An 18,126-nucleotide genomic window follows, 5' to 3' on the forward strand; every position below is an offset into this window, starting at 1 on the left:
TCTAGAGAGGAAGACCACAGCAGGAGTTGGGGCTGTGTGTGGTCCCCTGGGCCTCACCCCTTTCTCTCCCGGGCCCTCTCCTGATTCCAGCTCCTGCTCACGCCAAGTTCTCCCAATGGCCTTCGTCCAGGCCAGACCTTCACAGGAAGGGAAGCAACAGAAGAGGAACACAGAGACTCACTGCGAGGCTGAGAAGACTCTCCTAAGCTGACAAGGTCATGACCTGGGCCATCTGGGCTCCAAGATTTTGGGTATAGTCCCTGTAAGGTAAGGGATCTCTGTGGATGAAAAATACCCATTCCAGGTCAAGTGTGTCAGTGTGGGGGCCGGGCAGCCAAGGGCAGATCCCCAGAGGAGCAGAGAGGAAGGCTTCCGGGCCTGCCTCACACAGACTGCCTTTCCACAGCCCGAGTGATGGCCAGGACAGGGTTCTATTCAGGCTGCTCAGAGTTGACTGCATCTGAACCTCGAAGGCTGTGGGAGAACTCGGCCTCTTGTCTAGTTCCCCAGTCTATCTGCAAGGCAGCCTCTGCACTGACATCCCAGCCCCGACCGGCCACTCTGTCCTTCCTTCTACAGATGAGCAAACAGGCCTAGGCGCAGATGGGGCGTCTTTGAGAACCGAGCTGGATGAACCGCTTTTAGTTCTCAGGAAAGTAAGAGCAAGAGGCTGCCCGCTCTTTAGAAGGCAGATTTTGTGATGAAGGATAAATAAGTGATGACCTCAGAGGGAAAACCCAGCCAAGTTCACTCGGCCACAGAGGGCACACAGACCAGGAGCCGGGAAACTAGGTCTGCATCCAGCCTCTTTCCCTGCTCGGCCACGTCAGATAAAGAGGATAAGAGGGCTGGGTTGCTGGCCAGCGGACGCAGCTCGCAGTGACGCTCTGGCCTCCAGACAAAGAGCAGCCTTGTCTTCCCACCCCCTGGAGCTCTATGGCGCGCACCAGCTCCTGAACTGCTGCAACGTTTCAGAGACTGCCCAATTTACGGTGAAGCTATTAACTCGCTGCATCAAAATTAAACAGACTTTCTTTCTGAAACCTGGAAGTTATGAGACAAAAACAAGACCTTGCAATTACCAGAGCAGGCAAGAAAGTGAGGGTTGAATGTACATGGAGTGAGAGGTGAATGTGAATTTGCACTTGAGTTCTTCATTTCCAGGAATAAAAAATTATTTTTCATAATTCTGGAAATTAGGGTCCATATTAACTCAGCATTTGGCTAAAGGTTTAGCTGAGGTATAAGGACATTGCTAAGTGAGGAGGCTATTTATTGGGAAAGATGCCAAAATGCGTTCTGGGCTTAAGAGAAATTAGACATCTGGGCTCATTTTCTGGTTTATAAATTGCCATGTGGCCCCTGATGTCATCAGTAAAATGGCCTGACTCCGGCCAAGCAGGCCCTGGGCTCACCCTTTTGCTTTTCCTGCCAAACCCATAGAATTCCCTCCTGGACTCATTTTCCACTCCAAGGGCCCTGGGGGCTTTTCCCTCCCCCACCCCACTGGCTCAGTCAGTCCAGGTTATTTTTCCCTGTGAATCCAAATGCTATGCCTGCTTTTCAGAGGAGTCAGAAGGGTGGCCTGATACTTCCTTTTCTTAGAGATCCCGTTCAACTCCATGTTCAACTTGTCTCTGGTTTCTTCCGCTTCTCCTGAGATGGAATTCATCCATGTCTGTGATTAGGATCACATGCAGAGTTATTAAATTACTGCAATAATTATTTGTATCTTTTGTAAGGATTTCGTTTTCTGGGATGTCTTCCTTCCTTGTCTTTAAGCAGCAGCCTCTGCCGCAGAAGCCACACCGAGCAGGGAAAGGAGTGTTAGTGGGCGGAGCAGCAGGAAGGAGGCGGGGCAAAGGAGTGGGTTTCCAGAGGGAGAGGCAGTTAGTTACGCCACTGCAGCCACCGACCACATTGGTTTAATCCTCACCTGAGGTGGTTATTGTTATTGTTGTTTTTAGAGAGAGGAAGGGGGAGAGAAAGAAACATCAATCATTTGGTTGCCACCCATAGGCACAGGACTGGGTCGAACCCGCCAACTTTTGGTGCACAGGGTGATGCTCCAACCAACTGAGCCGCCCCGCTAGGGCCAAGCTGGTTTAAATCTAAAGGGCTGAAGAGGTGAAGGGAAGAGGTCTTTTGCTGTGAGGGTTCTCTTCCTCGAGAGGCGACTTCCTTGGCAACCTCAGCGACCAGACTGGACTCCAGCTATCAGGCTGTATTTCCCTTGACTTGTGGAAACAGCCACAGTGAGTGCCTCCACCAGGAAATAAAGGAAATAAAGACACAGGGAGCCAAGTAAGTTACCATTTAAAGAGTGTTTGCTTTTCTTTTTTCTAAAAATAACTTCCAAATTACAGTAAGAAAGTTGTAACAAACTTCTTGTCCACAGTAAAGACTTAATAAATGATCTCTGCCAATAAAGAACATTTCTACCATTTTCTTTAACAGTACTGAAAAGCAAGAGCAAGCAGGTCCTCTCTAAGCACAAGGAAATAATCCATCATCCAGAAGAGCCTTGGAGAAAGTGCACCCCGCGCTAATCCCCTGTGCCTGGCCACCTCTCCCAGCGGGCGAGACCAGGCCCTGCTGGGAGAACGCCCACGCCCTCGCTGTTAGAAACACAGCTACAGGCCCCAGCGCACCGAGGAGGAGAAGCAGGGCTCCTGCATCTCCCCAGGGGCTCCCTGACAGACAAAAACGTCTTCACTGCCCAAAACCGGGGTCTGGGGTAGGCCTCCTCCTCCTCCCGTGCACTTCACTTCACACGCAAAAAGAAAACGTCACTTGGAGACAGCTCCGGCAAGGGGTCAGGGGAATCTGTGCAGGACTTACAGGAAGCCGGCAAGCATGGCCCGGCTTTAGAGCTGCTCAGAGGGACAATCAGCGTCCATGTCCTCGCTTCTTGACCTTGAGCCCCCCTGACTGGTCATGTGGATATAGAAGAGAACACGCATAACCCTGTCTCAGACAACCGTGTTCTTTAAAGTGCTGCTGAGGTTGCTGGGGTGTGAGGCCCAGGCCCCCTGGGAGGGACTGTGCTCTCCAGTGTCACCTCCACCTTTGTGACTGCACAGATGAAGGCGGCTGCCCCTGACCCTGCGCACTCTGGGCCAGGCCAGTCAAGCCTCCAAGTACTGCAGGTCCCCTCGGACACGCTCCGTCAGTGGCACAAAGCTCGATGGTGAACACAGTTCCTGCTCAACTCAAGATAAGAGTGACAACCTTGTTTTTCAACTACAGGGCTCTCTTCCTCCGAGCACTGGCTCACAGCTGCGCCAAGGAGGCCCGTGCTGATCAGCCCTTCCGAGCTGCTGCCTGGGTAAGCTGGACCCTCCTCTGGCTGCTGTTGGGCCCTTGGCTGCCCTCCACTCCCTCTCAGAGCAGATCTTGGAAAAGGTGTGGGCCAGGTGCTGGGCGAGCTGGTATCCATGGTTATCACCGCAAGTAATTCAGAAAACGGAGCCTCCCTCTGAACTCTTTTCAGCCTGGGTGGGAGTGGCTGAATAATGCTTTGAGAAAAGTGGGTTCCACTGTTACTGTGACGACTGTAACAAACATGAGGGGGGAGGTTCTAGAATATCTCAGCAGGTCTTTATGGGCTTGGAAATAATTTTCAATACCAAAACCAGAAAGAAAAAATTGAATTAACACACACACACACACACACACACACCCCTCTACATCAGTCAATCTAGAGCAGGCTTTTCCTAAAAATCATTTTAACTGACTGGTTACCCAGATTGGTCTTCATTTTCAAGAGCTTTGAGTTTTCTATTTATAGATAAGGTACAGCCAAAAATTCTGGGTATTATCTACAATATTCCCTAAAACAGTAGGCAAAGGAAACTGATTTCAGCCCTAATCATTCTGAGGGGCTGGAGGAACTCTCAAGTCCCGACCGCGAGCAGCAAGCCCGGCTGCATCTCACACAGGCCTGGCTCGTAACGCTAGTCTTAGGGCAGCAGCCTCAAACTTCGTGCTTCACGATTACTCAGAAGAGAATCCAAGGGCAGTGCCAAAGCTGAAATGCCCCAGAGTTATCCAACTTGAATAATCCTACCCTTGCTCCTTAATGTCATTAAATAACAATATTCTGTCGACAAAATAATAAGTTTTTCTTTACCTATTTTGAAGTGGTCCTGAATTACGAGAAGCTGTGTAGGGACAGAAAAGGCAATGTGCATACAGACAAAAGGACATGCACAAATGTGGACCCCTGGGGAGTCCATTCTTCGGTCCCAGGAGCCACATCAAACCCGTCAGAGTATGGGAAGCAGCGTTTACTCCACTGGTTAGTATCTAGTCGCAAAAGCCACGGGATGGCCCGTGTCTGTGCCCATAACAGGGCCTGTCTCGAGGTTTGAAAGGAAGTGGAGGCCGCTCTTGGCTTAGTGTTCTATTGAGCACACACATGCACATGCACACACATGGCTTATTGGTGGGTTTTGTTTTGCTCCAAATACAAAGAACACAGATTTTAAAAGGATGTATGTTTTGAACTTATGTTAGGTCAGTTTTTAAATATTTACTTTAAAATAGTCATCTGATCAATTTGAGATTTTGTATGATGTGGATGCAGACGAAACTGGGAAAACTTGTCCTTGAGAAGCGTCCTTTCTAAGGTGGTATTTCACTTCACAAGTGTTTACAAAGAAGCCCTCCCACATGTCTAGGGAGCTGAGGTATGAAGCCGTGTGGATTTTCTCCCCCAGATTAGACAAGTTAAAGAAAATAAGGTCACGGTGGACCTTAAAGTGAAGACGGAGAAGAGTCACGTATTTTCAGCATCCGCAGCACACGCAGGCGAAGAGTTAAGGGGAGAGGCTCTGACGACCCCAGCCCCGTTCAGGGCTCTGACAGCAGTTACTGTTCGCTGGCAGCAACGGGGCTGGGCAGAAATCGTGGTCCTACCGCAAACCCAGCACGGACAACCAGCCATCTTGGGAGCTACCGTTTAGATAAAAAAAAAATGCTAAAACCCTCCAACGAAATCTAGGGTGAAAAAGTACTGTGATTACAATATAGTCTCAACATCCCTGCCTTCTCAACCGTCAGTCACAGGAGTGAGCCTGGGCAGTCACGGCACCACCGTAGGGAGCTAGGTCACAGAGACGCCTCTGCCTTTGCCATTCAACAGGGTTTTCAGGTCTAACTGCCTTCAAGAGCTGTTGCTGATCGATTCTCAACTCCAACTCTCTCGAACAACTTCCTATCTCTCTGCTGTGGCCAGGCTCCTACAGCTCAGAGGGTGCCCGGAAGACATGCCCCTCGGTCGCGCCTCTGTCCAGGAGGCTTGCTTTATCCCACAGCTTCTTCTTGAGAAAACATCCCTAAATAATCATCCTTTTTACCAGCACAATATTACTTTTTGCTTATTTGGATGTATACCAACTCTGGCACCACTCGCCTGCTGACAGGAGCCCACAGGTGTGGCTTCCACCTGCACAGTGCGTGTGTACAACCATCACCTCGGTGAGGAACAGGAAAGGGTAAGGGACCCCCGTCCATCGAATGTGCCATGTGGACTTTCATTTCAGGCGAGATTTCCAAAACGGTGGTCTTTTCTATTTTGGGTCCGGGGGGGAGGAGTCTGAGGACACCCAGGTGATGGATCCCATGTTCATTTATTTATCTGTCCTTACCTGAGGGCATCTCTCCCCTTGCTTTTAGAGAGAGAGGAAGAGCGAGGGGAAGGGAGAGAGAGAAACACCAATGTGAGAGGGAGACACTGACTGGTGGCCTCCTAGACACGCCCAGACCAGGGACCAAACCCACAACCTTCAGTTACGGACGGTGTTCCCACCGACTAAGCCACACTGGCCAGGGCGTGAATTCCATTTTTAAAGAGGTGGCAATCAGTAAAGACCTTTTCTCCCTTCTTGTATAGATTTTGCTGGCAATCCAGTAAGAGATTTTTCACCTCTGTCCTCAACAGCCTTCCCTTTTCTTTTAAATAATTTTTATGTATTGATTTTAGAGTAAGAGAAAGAAAAGGAACCTCAATTTGTAATTCCACTTAGATACGCATTCATTGACTGCTTCTTGTATGTGCCCCGACCTGGGACTGAACCCGCAATCTTGGTGTATGGGGACAACACTCTTAACCAAGTTACCCAGCCAGGGCCTTCCTATCTTTTTATTTTTTATTTTTAAAAAAGAGTTTATTTATTTATTTTCAGAGAGAGGGAGAGAAACATCGATGTGTGAGAGAAACATCAATTGCACACCCCACAACCAGGAACCTGGCCTCAGCTGAGGCATGTACCCTGACAGGGAATTGAACCAGGGACTTTCGGTTCACAGGCCAGTGTTCAATCCACTGAGCCACACCAGCCAGGGCCTTCCTACCTTTTTAAACAGAGTAATTCATGCCACCAGGTTCCAATCTCCAAAATGCTTTGATCTTTATCATAAACAAATTTGGAACTGCTAGAAAAAGATAGAAAACAGAGGTAGATGATCTAATTCCTCATTTTTCTAGTGAAACTATGTTTTGGATAAGGCTTTTGTTGTCCTTGAAATTCTCAACATAAAGTATTGCGTTGGCCAAAAAGTTCATTCAGTTTTTCTCAGTACAATGGCTCCAGTACTGCTTAGCTGTCTCTAACTTCATTCAAAACAATTTTGGTGCATGTCAGCGTGCATTAAAAAAACTTATGATCAAAATTGGTGAATTTTTGTGCAGCCATTTTGATATTGAAGCTGGAAGAAAATACACAACATTTTTGGCATATTATGCATGCTTATTATTCCAAGAAAGGTAAAAATGCAACAGAAACGAAAAAAATTGTGAAGTGTATGGAGAAGGTGCTATGACTGATCAAATGTGTCAAAATGTGAAGTTTCTCTATACTATTGACACTTTGGCCAAATAATTCTCTCCTGTGGGGCTGTCCGATGCACTGGCAGACGTTTGGCCGCGCCCCTGGCCTCCACCCACTAGAAACCAGTAGTGGGAGAGAGCCGACATATTCAAAAAAGCCAAATCAATAAAGCTATTGGTGAAAATGAAAAATGCATCTTTTATTTATGGAGAAAACTAAACGGACTTTTTGGCCAACCCAATACAACGTCTCAGACAGTTGCTTCTGTGCTGGGTGCCTACACCCAGAGGACACTGCCTGGTGCAGTGAAGCCCAGCCACGCACGCCCACTGCCAGGCTGGCCAGTGGGTATCAAGACACAGCACCTGTCACCAGGCAAAATCAAACATGGGAGCCTAGGGACCCCGAGACTTCCTTCACTAGTTGCCTGTGACTTGAAAAACCAAGGGAGGGTTATTCAAACATTATAGCTGAATGTAGGGAACTGCTTTGCATGGCGTGGAAATGTAGCTCAGCATTCACGTGGAAAACCCGTGGGGAGAGAGTGGCAGGAAGGACCATGCCCACAGATAGGTTCTCCCGTGGGGAGTCCGGCCTGCCTTGTACCTAGACTGCTGTGAGACTTGCTTTTGCTGAAACTCCCTCACCCTGAATTGAGACAGCAAGGGCTTACTGTAACTTTCTGAAATCTGACCTAAACCTCCCAAGTATGGAGAGCCACCAGAGCAACCACTTCTCCCCTTGGTCTGCAATATCATTCTCTTCAAAGTAATTAGCAACATTCTTTCCTTTGCTATCTGTAAAAGGTAGTCCCCTGCAGTGAACCTGTGCACAGTAAACGAGGACTGCTTTCCAAGTAATGTACCCAGAAAAGCAATAAAAGCCTGTCCAGGCAGGGACTGGGGGCCTCTGGCCCTTTGGCCCTCTCTCTCTCAGAGAGTGGCCATACCATCCCTTTTTCTCTACAGGACTTCTGTTGTCCGTGTGTATTTGTTCACGAGCAGGGACAACACACACGGATCCTGCAGGCCAGGATCCGCCACATTGAATACCTGACTTGTATTCTAGAATATGCTGACAGACACTGCCATACAATTCAACCTCATGAGTGTCGAAAGGTGAAGAAACACCCTGTAACTGACATGGGAGATATGGAATCCTCACTCCTCAGTGCCCTTCAGCAAGACTTCCAATTCATAAAGGGATCGTTCTACCCCAGTCTGTCTTCATCACCTCAGTTGGTTTAAAAAAAATGACACAGGAAAAGGAGGACGGGGAGAACAGATGCTGTAATGGCTGAGGCAACACACAGAAGGCTAAGTACCTCTGTGTAAGGTTTACAGAGGGCACTTAAAAATGTCTCAACATGGAGCTTTCTTTGCAGATGGGGTAAATCACTGGGGGTTCAAAAATGAAAGCAAAAGGATCTGGCAACAGAGAAGGAAACTCCCAAGTTCTAAAGGAAGTTTGAACCACCATGCCCATAGTTAGAGGAACACACTTTAAGTAATTCTAAGAAAACCTCTCATTACATTTTGTCTTACTAGAATGTATTAAAAGGAACTGAGAGTCCAGTAGAAAGTAGGTTATGGAAAACATTCCCTTTGGCCCTTAAAAATCACTGGGTTTGGGTTATTCATTTAGAAATTCTACTCTAACCAGGTTTTTCCATGAGAAGAGAAGTTTAAGCCACTGGAATCTAAGAGATATTATTCAATGGTACCCTGTAGAAAGGGAAAAAATCATCTTGAATTGGAAAAGTCACTAGTCTGAAATGAAAGAGATTAGCTCCTAGCGATAAGACAAAAGGCTGGCAAGTTCAAGGCAGAGACCCAGGGTGGGTTTTCCAAGGCCCTTTTATTAGGGGGCGGTCCCCTTTATAGCACAAGACTTCACATATGGATCAGATAGTCAGATCAGTTTCCAAAAACTAAGAAAAAAGGGGAAAACGAAACAGATGCACTCCATATATATATATGTATATAACATAAAGAGTTTATGAAACAGCCACCTCTCTCACAGAACGAATGCAGACGGTAGTATGAGTGCACCTCCAGGTTTATGTTGCTTAAGTTGCTTTGTTTTGTTTTCCAACAATAAATAAATAAAGTTTGCTCTTATGTCTTGGATCCACCTGTGCCACAGCGGGGCTCCACGTCACTGCTGGCTTTTCTGCCCCTGTCGCTCCGGTGTGCGGCGTTTGATTGGACCGAGGTCACCGACTTCCCGGGCCCACCAAGGTCCTGGCTGTCTCTTCGGGGCGGCATCCGCTCGTTGATTCGGTCCAGACCTCGGGCCTCTTCAAAACTCCGGATCCTGTGCTGAAGCGAAAACCCTCTGATGGCTACAGAAAAACAGGAAAGGGAGGAGCTCAGTTGGACGGCAGAGTGACAAGCTCCAAGTTCCTCAGCAAACAGCAGCCTCCTCGGGAAAGACACACAGGGGTGGGTGGCTAGGGAGCACATGTCAGGTGAGGGCCACAGGCAATGTTTGGTTTGAATTAGCTTCATCTTGAAGCTACTGACTCCTTAAGGCCCCCAGGGCAGCTGAAAGGTGAAAGCCATTTTCAAAGGAGCTGAAAGGGTTGATCATACAGAAGTATGCCCAACAAAAAGGAAACCAGTTCTTACTTAGCCCCGGTTCATTTGGGAAAGAGTTTCTTATGGGCCAGAAACGTGCTCAATGTGAGAGGAAAAAACGAAACACTAGAACATAGAACACGTTCAACAGAGTAGTTACTTTAGCACAAACATCACAGTGACCACAAAGAGAGGTAACGAAAGAACGAGTGTTTTCGTTTACAAGGACAGCTTTTTATCTTGCACAACCAGGAGCTGAATGTAAGTCAAAGCCATTTATTTTCTTGGATTGAGCTTTTGTATTGTCAAGGAAAGGTGTTCCTATTTCGTGCCACCTTACCAAACAAAACAATTCAATTTATAACTCAGTATCAATTCCAATGATTTTGATGCACAGATCCATAGGTTATTGTTACTTAAAATGTGCTTTCACAGAAACACAGATAGTTTAGCTTGACTGTGTTCGGCAACCTCAGAAATGAATCAAACTAAATTCCGGTCTACTTTTGCCGCTGCCCTTGGTATTCTTTGGCATCATCAAATAAAGAGGCTGACCGGTTTGAACTCTGGTGATCACATGGATGTCTCATATATGGAAGAGCTATAGGATTAAACAATTTGATCCGTCAGACTAGTTGCTTAAGCTGTGGCCACTGTGTCAAAACAGAGCCCAGAAAGGACTTTAGTTGTGGAGGGTCGTTTACATTAACGCAACTAGAGGATACTTTGTGAGCGAGCCTAGCCATTCCTTCTCTCACTGTTACAGTTCTGGTGATGCAATAATAAAAGACTTCAAATGTTGACAAAGCTTTTTAAAACCAGTAGACAGACACATGATCACATCTATCACAGGAACACGGCCATACCTTCCTGGGCCTCTACCGCTTCTACTGTGGCTGTGAGAGGCAGGAGCAGTGGCATGCGAAAACGAAGACAGAAAAGAGTGAGTAAACCAACAGCAGCGCTGCCAGGCGGTCCTCCGCCCCCCCTCCGCCGACTCCCATCCATAATAAAAGTCACGAGTTGGAGAAGGGAGAGGGTCACTACTGCGGAAACTGAACAGGTGAGGGCGAGTCTCTAACATTTCAGGTGGCGTGAGAACCTTTTAGCTAATGGCTTTATTTCTAAGTCAGCTGGGTCAGTCAAGAGTTATATTGCTTTCCTGATTTTAAATAGCCAGATGCTAATTAATGTCTTGACATTCACATAGAGTCAAATAATTTCAAATAATTTAACATTCTAGCAGTTCTTGGGTTTGTGATTGCTCGGATGGTACTGAGTGAGCTGCTGCTGGGTCCTATTCAAAAACATTTATTTAAAACTACTTCTGATTGCTCTCAAGAAACTTAGGTGGGACTCAATTGTTGTTTTAAACTACTTAATATAAAAGAGTGACCTTTGAATAACACACTGGCATTTGGAAGAAGAGGAAAATGGGTTTTAACTGAAGGGTTATTTTTTTGTCCAGGAGTGGAGGACTAAGCTAGCAAACGCATAAAAGTGTTCAATTCTGGATACATATTCACGTACCCTCCTGGACTAGAGACCCAGCAGAGGCTGGCCCTCAGCAACGTGGCCCTACCCCTTGCAGGAGAGCTGGCAGGCTGCCAGGAAGGCCCTCCTCCCCTTCAGTGGTAGAGAAGGAAGCAGTCAGCACCAAAGGGTCAACTTTCTTGCATCTTCTTTTAGGACAATAAAAGCCCTAATATATGAAAATGTTACAGGCTGTAGTAGCAAGAAAGATCCTAGTAGGAGAACCCTGTCAGTTCCTCCAATACCAACTTTTAGAAAGAAGACAGGGAGAATAATGAACAGTAACAGTTTGCTCTTCCTGAGGCTTCCTACATCAACAGGGGAGGAGACAGGGAGAACGGAAAGTCAACTTCCTAACGCAATGTGAAAATGGAAAGTTGGAATCAACTTATCAAGGGCTTGCATTTGTCAACCATATGTAGGCATGTGTTAAAGCAATGTCTCACCCTCTCTCCTCCTCAAATAGAACAAATAAACTTCCACAAGAAAACCACAGTGTCTTCAAACAGTGTATCGCTGATGCAACTGTCAGGAAGTGGGAGAACAAAGCATTGCCTGAGATCATATACAGTGTTGGCCTAATTAGAGTTTAAAGGCTATGTGGCAAAAGGGGGACTAGTGTTACATTGTCTGGGGACTCCTGGAAGTGCTCTTTGCACGGGTATGAAGATACTGGCCTGTACTGGAGGACATTTTAAGAAACGGTCATATAAAACTGAGCAACTGCCCTTTTTTTCTTTACTGATATATAATTCATACACCATAAAACTCCCTTGTCTAAAGTGTACAGTTCAATGCTTTGGACACATTTAGAGTTGTGGGATCATCCGCCAACCCATGGTTGGGACATTTTCATCCCCCAAAGTAAACCCTTTCCCTCCCCCATGCCCACCCCGATCCTGAATCATACAGTATGTCATGTTAGTGACTTCTTTCATTTAGCACAGCGATTTTCAACCTTTTTCATCTCACGGCACACATGAACTAATTACTAAAATTCTGCAGCACACCAAAAAAATTTTTTTGCCAATCTGACAAAAAATAGGTATAATTTTGATTCACTCACACCAGATGGCTATTGTTGTACTGGCCGTTGTCACTTTTTTATTTGACAACCTAAGGGAACAGAGGTCAGGGCCCGACTAAACAGTCAGGTGCTGCAGGGTTTAAAAATCCTTGTGGCACACCGGCGGAAGACCACTGAGTAAGGATAATGCTTTCAAGGTTCATTCATGCTGAAGCATGTATCAGCATTTCATTTCTTTCTTCTTTTTTAAAAAAGATTTTATTTATTTACTTTTAGAGGAGAAGGGAGGGAGAAAGAGAGAAGAGAAACATCAGTGTGAATGAGATACATCCGTTGGTTGCCTCTTGTGTGTCCCCAACCAGGGACCTGGCCCACAACCCAGGCAGGTGCCCTGACTGGGAATCAAACAGGCAACCTTTCCATTAGCCAGCCAGCGCTCAATCTACTGAGCCACACCAGCCAGGGGAGTATTTCATTCCTTTTTATGACTGAATAGTATTCCACTGCGTGGTTATATACTTTGTTTAGCCACTCAATAGTTGGACATTTGAGTTTTTTCTACTTGTTGGCTATTATAATGAATGCTGCTATGAATATTCATGTACAACTTTTTTGTTTAGATGCTTTCACTTCTCTGGCACATATACCATATTTTGCCATGTGTAATGCACACTTGTTTGCCCACATTTCTGAAGGGAAATTAAGGATGCGCATTATACATGGCAAAATACAGCTCAGAGTGGAACTGCTGGGCCACACGATGGCTACACGTGCGACCGTCTAAGGCACTGCCACATGGACTGCGACAGGCCTGCACTGTTTCATGTCCCTGCCAGCCAGGGACGAGGTCTGAGTTCTCACACCTGCTCACCAATACTCACCACCTGTCTTTTTGGCCGAGCTCTCCTCGTGGGTGTCAAGTGGTATCTCACTGAGGTTTAGATTTGTATTTCCTTAATGCCTAATGGTGGTGGACATCTTTTCATGTGCTTACTGACCATACATATATCTTCTTTGGAAAGATATGTATTCAAATTTTTTGCCCTTTTTAAATTGAGTTATTTGTCCTTTTATTATTCAGTTTTAAGAGTTCCGTACATTTGCTAGGTAGTGGTCCCTTATATATGACTTACCATTCTTTTCAACCATTCTGCAGGTTGCCTTTTTGCTTTCTTCATGGTTCCATTTGTAGCACAAAAGCTTTTAACTCTGATGTAGTCCAACCGATAACTGATCTGTTTTTATTTTATGGTCTATGTGAATCTTGTTGTTTTTTTTGGCTCTCCTCTTTATTTTGGCTACTGAACAGCTTAGAATCACATCTGTGGCTGACAATTGGCTTTTTTTTTGGTTTGTTTTACTTTGTGCTCCAATTTCCAAGCATATTTATTTTACTTCACTGTGCCGTATGTATACTGTAACTTACTCCAATCCCTCTTGAAACAAGGTAGGACATAAATAAATACATGTTATAAGGTCCTATGTGCTATAACTGATTGAAAGCTCTTCAAGTAAAGTTATACGACAATGAAAGGTCTGACTCAGCTAACACTCCAGAGCTTGTCAATGAGCCTGTGGGACTGAGACCCTGATGGGAAAATGACAAAACAAACTCAGTTCCTGTCCATCGATAAGACAGAATAAGAAGCTCTGAAAAACTGGCTCTAACTTTAGTGTTGTTCTCCTCACACATTCCTGAACATTTCTATCAATTTCAGAAGTATTAAATACAATCCTATATTGATTAAAAGACTCATATTCATGTTAGAAACTAAGAAGAACTAAAGATATTAGGAACTGAAAACAGATGGTAGAGCAAGGATTATAAAACAAATAAATTCCAGATAACACATCTATAAAACTCTCTTTGTTATCTCAGATTTGCAGATTCGCTCTTTCGAATTCTACCATACATTGATTCAGATCAAAACAAGTAAGTTGTGGTCAGCACACTTTCAAAACTTTCCAAGCGAGGGTGCTGTAGGACCCTGCCTGTTCACTTCACACGAGTCACCCCTACCAAGTGTGAACCTCCTTGTAAGAGCCGCTTGCAGGCCATCTGACATGACTGGTGACTAGCAAAGCAATGGTGGGAAAGACTTTTGCTTACAAAGAACCGCGTGTTTATGAGAGAAAAAAAAAAACCCTCAATCTGAAATAGTTTACTAATCCTGTGTATGAAACTACAGAAATTAAGAAAGTTAATTATATTCTTTCAAGGAGAAAACGTTTATTCTTCCTTCTAAATAGCTAAACTCTAATACCCTAGTACTTAATTTGAAAGAGGAAGAATTCGATCTGTTATGAGGGGGATGGGGCTTGTTCAGTAGCACTGGAATTTCTACTTCCTGTAAGTGGCAGGATGGATGACTCGGAAAAGAGAAAACTTAGGCAGAAACAATTCAATACACAAGGGGGTGCAAAAAAGCAATGACGCTCTGGTTTAAGTTGTTAAGGATTCCGGAATTAGTCATCCAATGACACGATCTCACATGTTTTCTTCTTGTTTGACCAGATCTATGTTTAATCGGACAAACATCAATCTTTTCCCTCCAGGGGTCCATGGAGCCCTCTCCTTGTCAGTCAGTGTCCACATAATTTTAGAAGGGACACTCTGGTAGAAGAGGTGACTGTGGCACTGGCATAGGATATAGCCCGCAGGGAAAGAGACAAACTCCCTCTCTGAGAAACTCTAACCCAAAGAATCAAGGTATAAAACACACATACGTGAGGAATAACACATACCCAAATCCTAAGTGTCCACAGCTCCATAGGTATGAGTGTGTGTGTGTGTGTACACTTACACCTGCATCACCACCACCTAGTGACACACAACATCCCACTGCTGCAGAAGTGCCACGTGCCCCTTCCGGGCCAATATTCTCCTGCCAAAGGAAGCGCCATTCTGCCTGCTCTTGAACATCATATACGTCAGTCGTCAGTGTTCTTCTGGGTCTAGCTTTTTTAGGTTACCATAAAGTCTGTGGGATTTAACTGTGTCTTGGCATGTATTCATGTTATTTTTTATTGCTGAGTACTGTTCTGTCACACACACATAACACATTAATCTATTCCACTATCTATGGATGGACTCTTGGCTTGTTTGCCACTTGGGGCTACTATGAGTAAAGTCACGGTGCACATACTAACGCACATCCTTTGGTGGACACGTGCAGGTGTGGAATTGCTGGGTTATGGGGTAGAGACGTTTTGCTTTCCTGCCTAGTAAACAGTTTTCCAATGTGGTTGAACCAACTGACAAGCCCACCAGCAGTGCATCTAGTTCCAGTTTCCCACAAACTCGCAATACTTAGTATTGTCATTCTCACTTTGATACCCTCTTCTGTAAAGTGCCAGTTAAAAATCTTTTGAGCATTTAAAAAACATTGGTTGTTTGTATTTTTTTTTACTTCTTCCCTGTACCTTTCCCCTACTATTCCTCTTCCCCCCACTGAGATCTCTCCATGTGATGTCCATTTCTCTGATTCTGTTCCTGTTCTGGCTGTTAGCTTAATTTTTTTCTTTTGATTCATTTGTTGATAGTTGTGAGTTTGTTGTCATTTTACTGTTCATAGTTTTTATCTTCTTTTTCTTAGATAAGTCCCTTTAACATTTCATAAAATAAGGGCTTGGTGATGATGAAACTTGACCTTATCTGGGAAGCACTTTATCTGCCCTTCCCTTCTAAATGGTAGCTTTGCTGGGTAGAGTAATCTTGGATGTAGGCCCTTGCCTTTCAAGACTTCAAATACTTCTTTCCAGCCCCTTCTTGCCTGTGAGGTTTCTTTTGAGAAATCAGCTGATAGCCTATGGGAACTCCTTTGTAGGTAACTGTCTCCTTTTCTTTTGCTGCTTTTAGGATTTTCTCTTTGTCTTTCATCTTGGGTAACTTAATGATGATGTGCCTTGGTGTGTTCCTCTTTGGGTCCAACTTCTTTGGGACTCTCTGGGCTTCCTGAATTTCCTGGAAGTCTATTTCCTTTGCCAGACTGGGGAGTTTTCCTTATTTGTTCAAATAAGTTTTCCACTTCCTGCTATTGTTCTTCTCCTCCTGGCACCCCTGTAATTCAGATATTGAAACGCTTCAGGTTGTCCCAGGTTTGTAAGACTCTTCACTTCTTTAAATTCTTTTTTCTTCATTCTGTTCTGGTTGGATGTTTATTTCTCCCTTTTGTTCCAAATCGTTGCTTTGAGTCTTGGTTTCCTTCCTGTCACTGTTGGTTCCCAGAATATTTTGCTTTATTTCACTTCGGGTATTCTTCCTTTGTTTTTTGGGGGTTTTTTTGTTTGTTTTGTTTTCATTTTTTGACCAGGCTCTATCAGTTCTGTGAGCATTTTGATCACCAGGACTTTAAATTCTCCACCAGATAGGTTGGCTATCTTCTCATCACTCAGTTCTCTTTCTGAAGTTTTTCGCATTTTTTATCAAGTTGTGCAGTCCTTTGTCTATTATATTCTGAGAACCAGTCCTATGTCAGATGTATGTATTGGTAAAATCTCCCAATTTATGACTTGCCTTTTCCCTTTCTTTTTAAAAAAATTTTATGTACTGATTTTTTTGTTGTTGTTTTTAGCAGGGGGAGGGAAGGAAAAACATGAATTTGTTGATCTACTTATTTGTGCATTCATTGGTTGCTCCCTTAAAATATTTTATTTTTATTCATTTTTAGAGAGATGGGAAGGGAGAGAAAAAGAGAGGGAGAGAAACATCAATATGTGAGAGAAACATCACTTGGTTTCCTCTCACATGCCCTTGACCTGGGACCTGGCCTGCAACCCAGGTATGTGCCCCAACCCTTCAGTTTGCAGGACGCAGCCCAACCCATGAAGCCATACCAGGTGGGGCCATGGGCTGCTTCTTGTATGCGCCCTGACCAGGGACCAAACTCGCGGCCTTGGTGTATCGGAACAATGCTCTAACCAACTAAGCAACCTGGCCAGGCCTGCCTTTTGCCTTTCTTAATCATGTACTTTTGTGAATAGAAATTATTAATTTTAACAAAATTTAATTTTTTTCTTTGAAGGTTAGTACTTTCTGTGCTCTATTTAAGGCTCTTGACCCCAGTGCATACTCTCCATACTTTCTTTTAGGAGTTTTACTGTTTTATTTTTTACATTTAAGTTATAATTTATTTTGAATTCATTTTTGTAAATGGAGAGAAGAATCAAGATTCATTTCCCACCCAGATAAATATCCAATTTGCTTCAGTAACATTTATTGAAAGAAGCCCCAGTTTTAAAATTTTTATTTTAGCTTTTAATTAAAGTATAGTTGACATACAGCCCTAGCTGGTGTGGCTCAGTGGGTTGAGCGGCAGCCTGCAAAAATGAAAGGTTGTGGGTTCAATTCCCAGTCAGAGCACATGCCTGGGTTGTGAGCCAGGTCCCCAGTTGGGGGCGTGCAAGAGGCACTGATCGATGTGTAAACATCAATGTTTCTCTTCCCCCCATTCTCCCTCCTTTCCCTTCTCTCCAAAAAATAAATAAAATTTAAAAAAGTATAGTTGACATACAATATTATATTAATTTCAGGTGTACAACATAGTGATTTTTTTTAAAGATTTTATTTATTTTTAGAGAGAGGGGAAGGGAGGGAGAAAGAGAGGAAGAGAAACATCGATGTGTGGTTGCCTCTCGCACGGGCAGGTGCCTCTTGCAACCCAGGCATGTGCCCTGACTGGAAATCAAACCAGCAACCCTTTGGTTCAGAGGCTGGCACTCAATCCACAGAGCCAAACCAGCCAGAGCAGTGATTTTATATTTATATACCTTATACTGTGGTCACCACAGTAAGTCTGGCAACCATCTGTCACCATTCAAAGTTATTGTGATATTACTATGTTCTCAATGTTGCACATTATAGCCCCATGACTTATTTATTTCATAATTAGAAGTTTGTACTTCGTTTTCCCATCCCTCCAATCCTCACCCCCCAGGTAACCGTCAGTTTGTTCTGTGCATCTATGAGTCTGTTTGTTCATTTGTTGTTTTTTCATATTTTACATATAAGTGAAATTACATGGTGTTTGTCTTTCTCTGACTTACTTCACTTAGCATAATACCCTCTAGGTTCACCCATGTTGCAAACGGCGTGATTTCACTCGTTTTCACTGAGGAGGCCCTAGCTTTCATCTCACACTGACCGCTGGATAAC

General features: G+C 44.6%; 1 protein-coding gene and 1 long non-coding RNA gene across 7 annotated transcripts in view; one reads left to right on the forward strand and one right to left on the reverse strand.

Moving 5' to 3' along the window:
• The first annotated feature begins 396 nt into the window (after positions 1–396).
• LOC118975153 (uncharacterized) lies at positions 397–2,765 on the forward strand. The gene is made up of 2 exons (XR_005064012.1): positions 397–2,304; positions 2,458–2,765. It is a non-coding gene; the product is annotated as an uncharacterized LOC118975153 (long non-coding RNA).
• A 5,886-nt stretch (positions 2,766–8,651) lies between these two features.
• Positions 8,652–18,126, reverse strand: part of PPP3CC (protein phosphatase 3 catalytic subunit gamma) — an 80,225-nt gene continuing 70,750 nt past the window's right edge. For 4 of the 6 annotated variants that reach the window (XM_037028993.1, XM_037028991.1, XM_037028990.1 and 1 more), the window contains 2 exons: positions 10,279–10,308; positions 8,652–9,177 (listed from right to left, as the gene is read on the reverse strand). In XM_037028993.1, coding sequence (XP_036884888.1) covers positions 8,951–9,177; positions 10,279–10,308 — 257 coding nt within the window. In that variant the 3' untranslated portion in view covers positions 8,652–8,950. The remainder of the gene's footprint in view (positions 9,178–10,278; positions 10,309–18,126) is intronic. The other 2 variants (XM_037028995.1, XM_037028994.1) reach the window with 1 other exon arrangement.

Source organism: Sturnira hondurensis, unplaced genomic scaffold (genome assembly GCF_014824575.4).
Source record: "Sturnira hondurensis isolate 20B ecotype Veracruz unplaced genomic scaffold, ASM1482457v3 Scaffold0020119, whole genome shotgun sequence".
Classification (NCBI taxonomy): Eukaryota; Metazoa; Chordata; class Mammalia; order Chiroptera; family Phyllostomidae; genus Sturnira; species Sturnira hondurensis.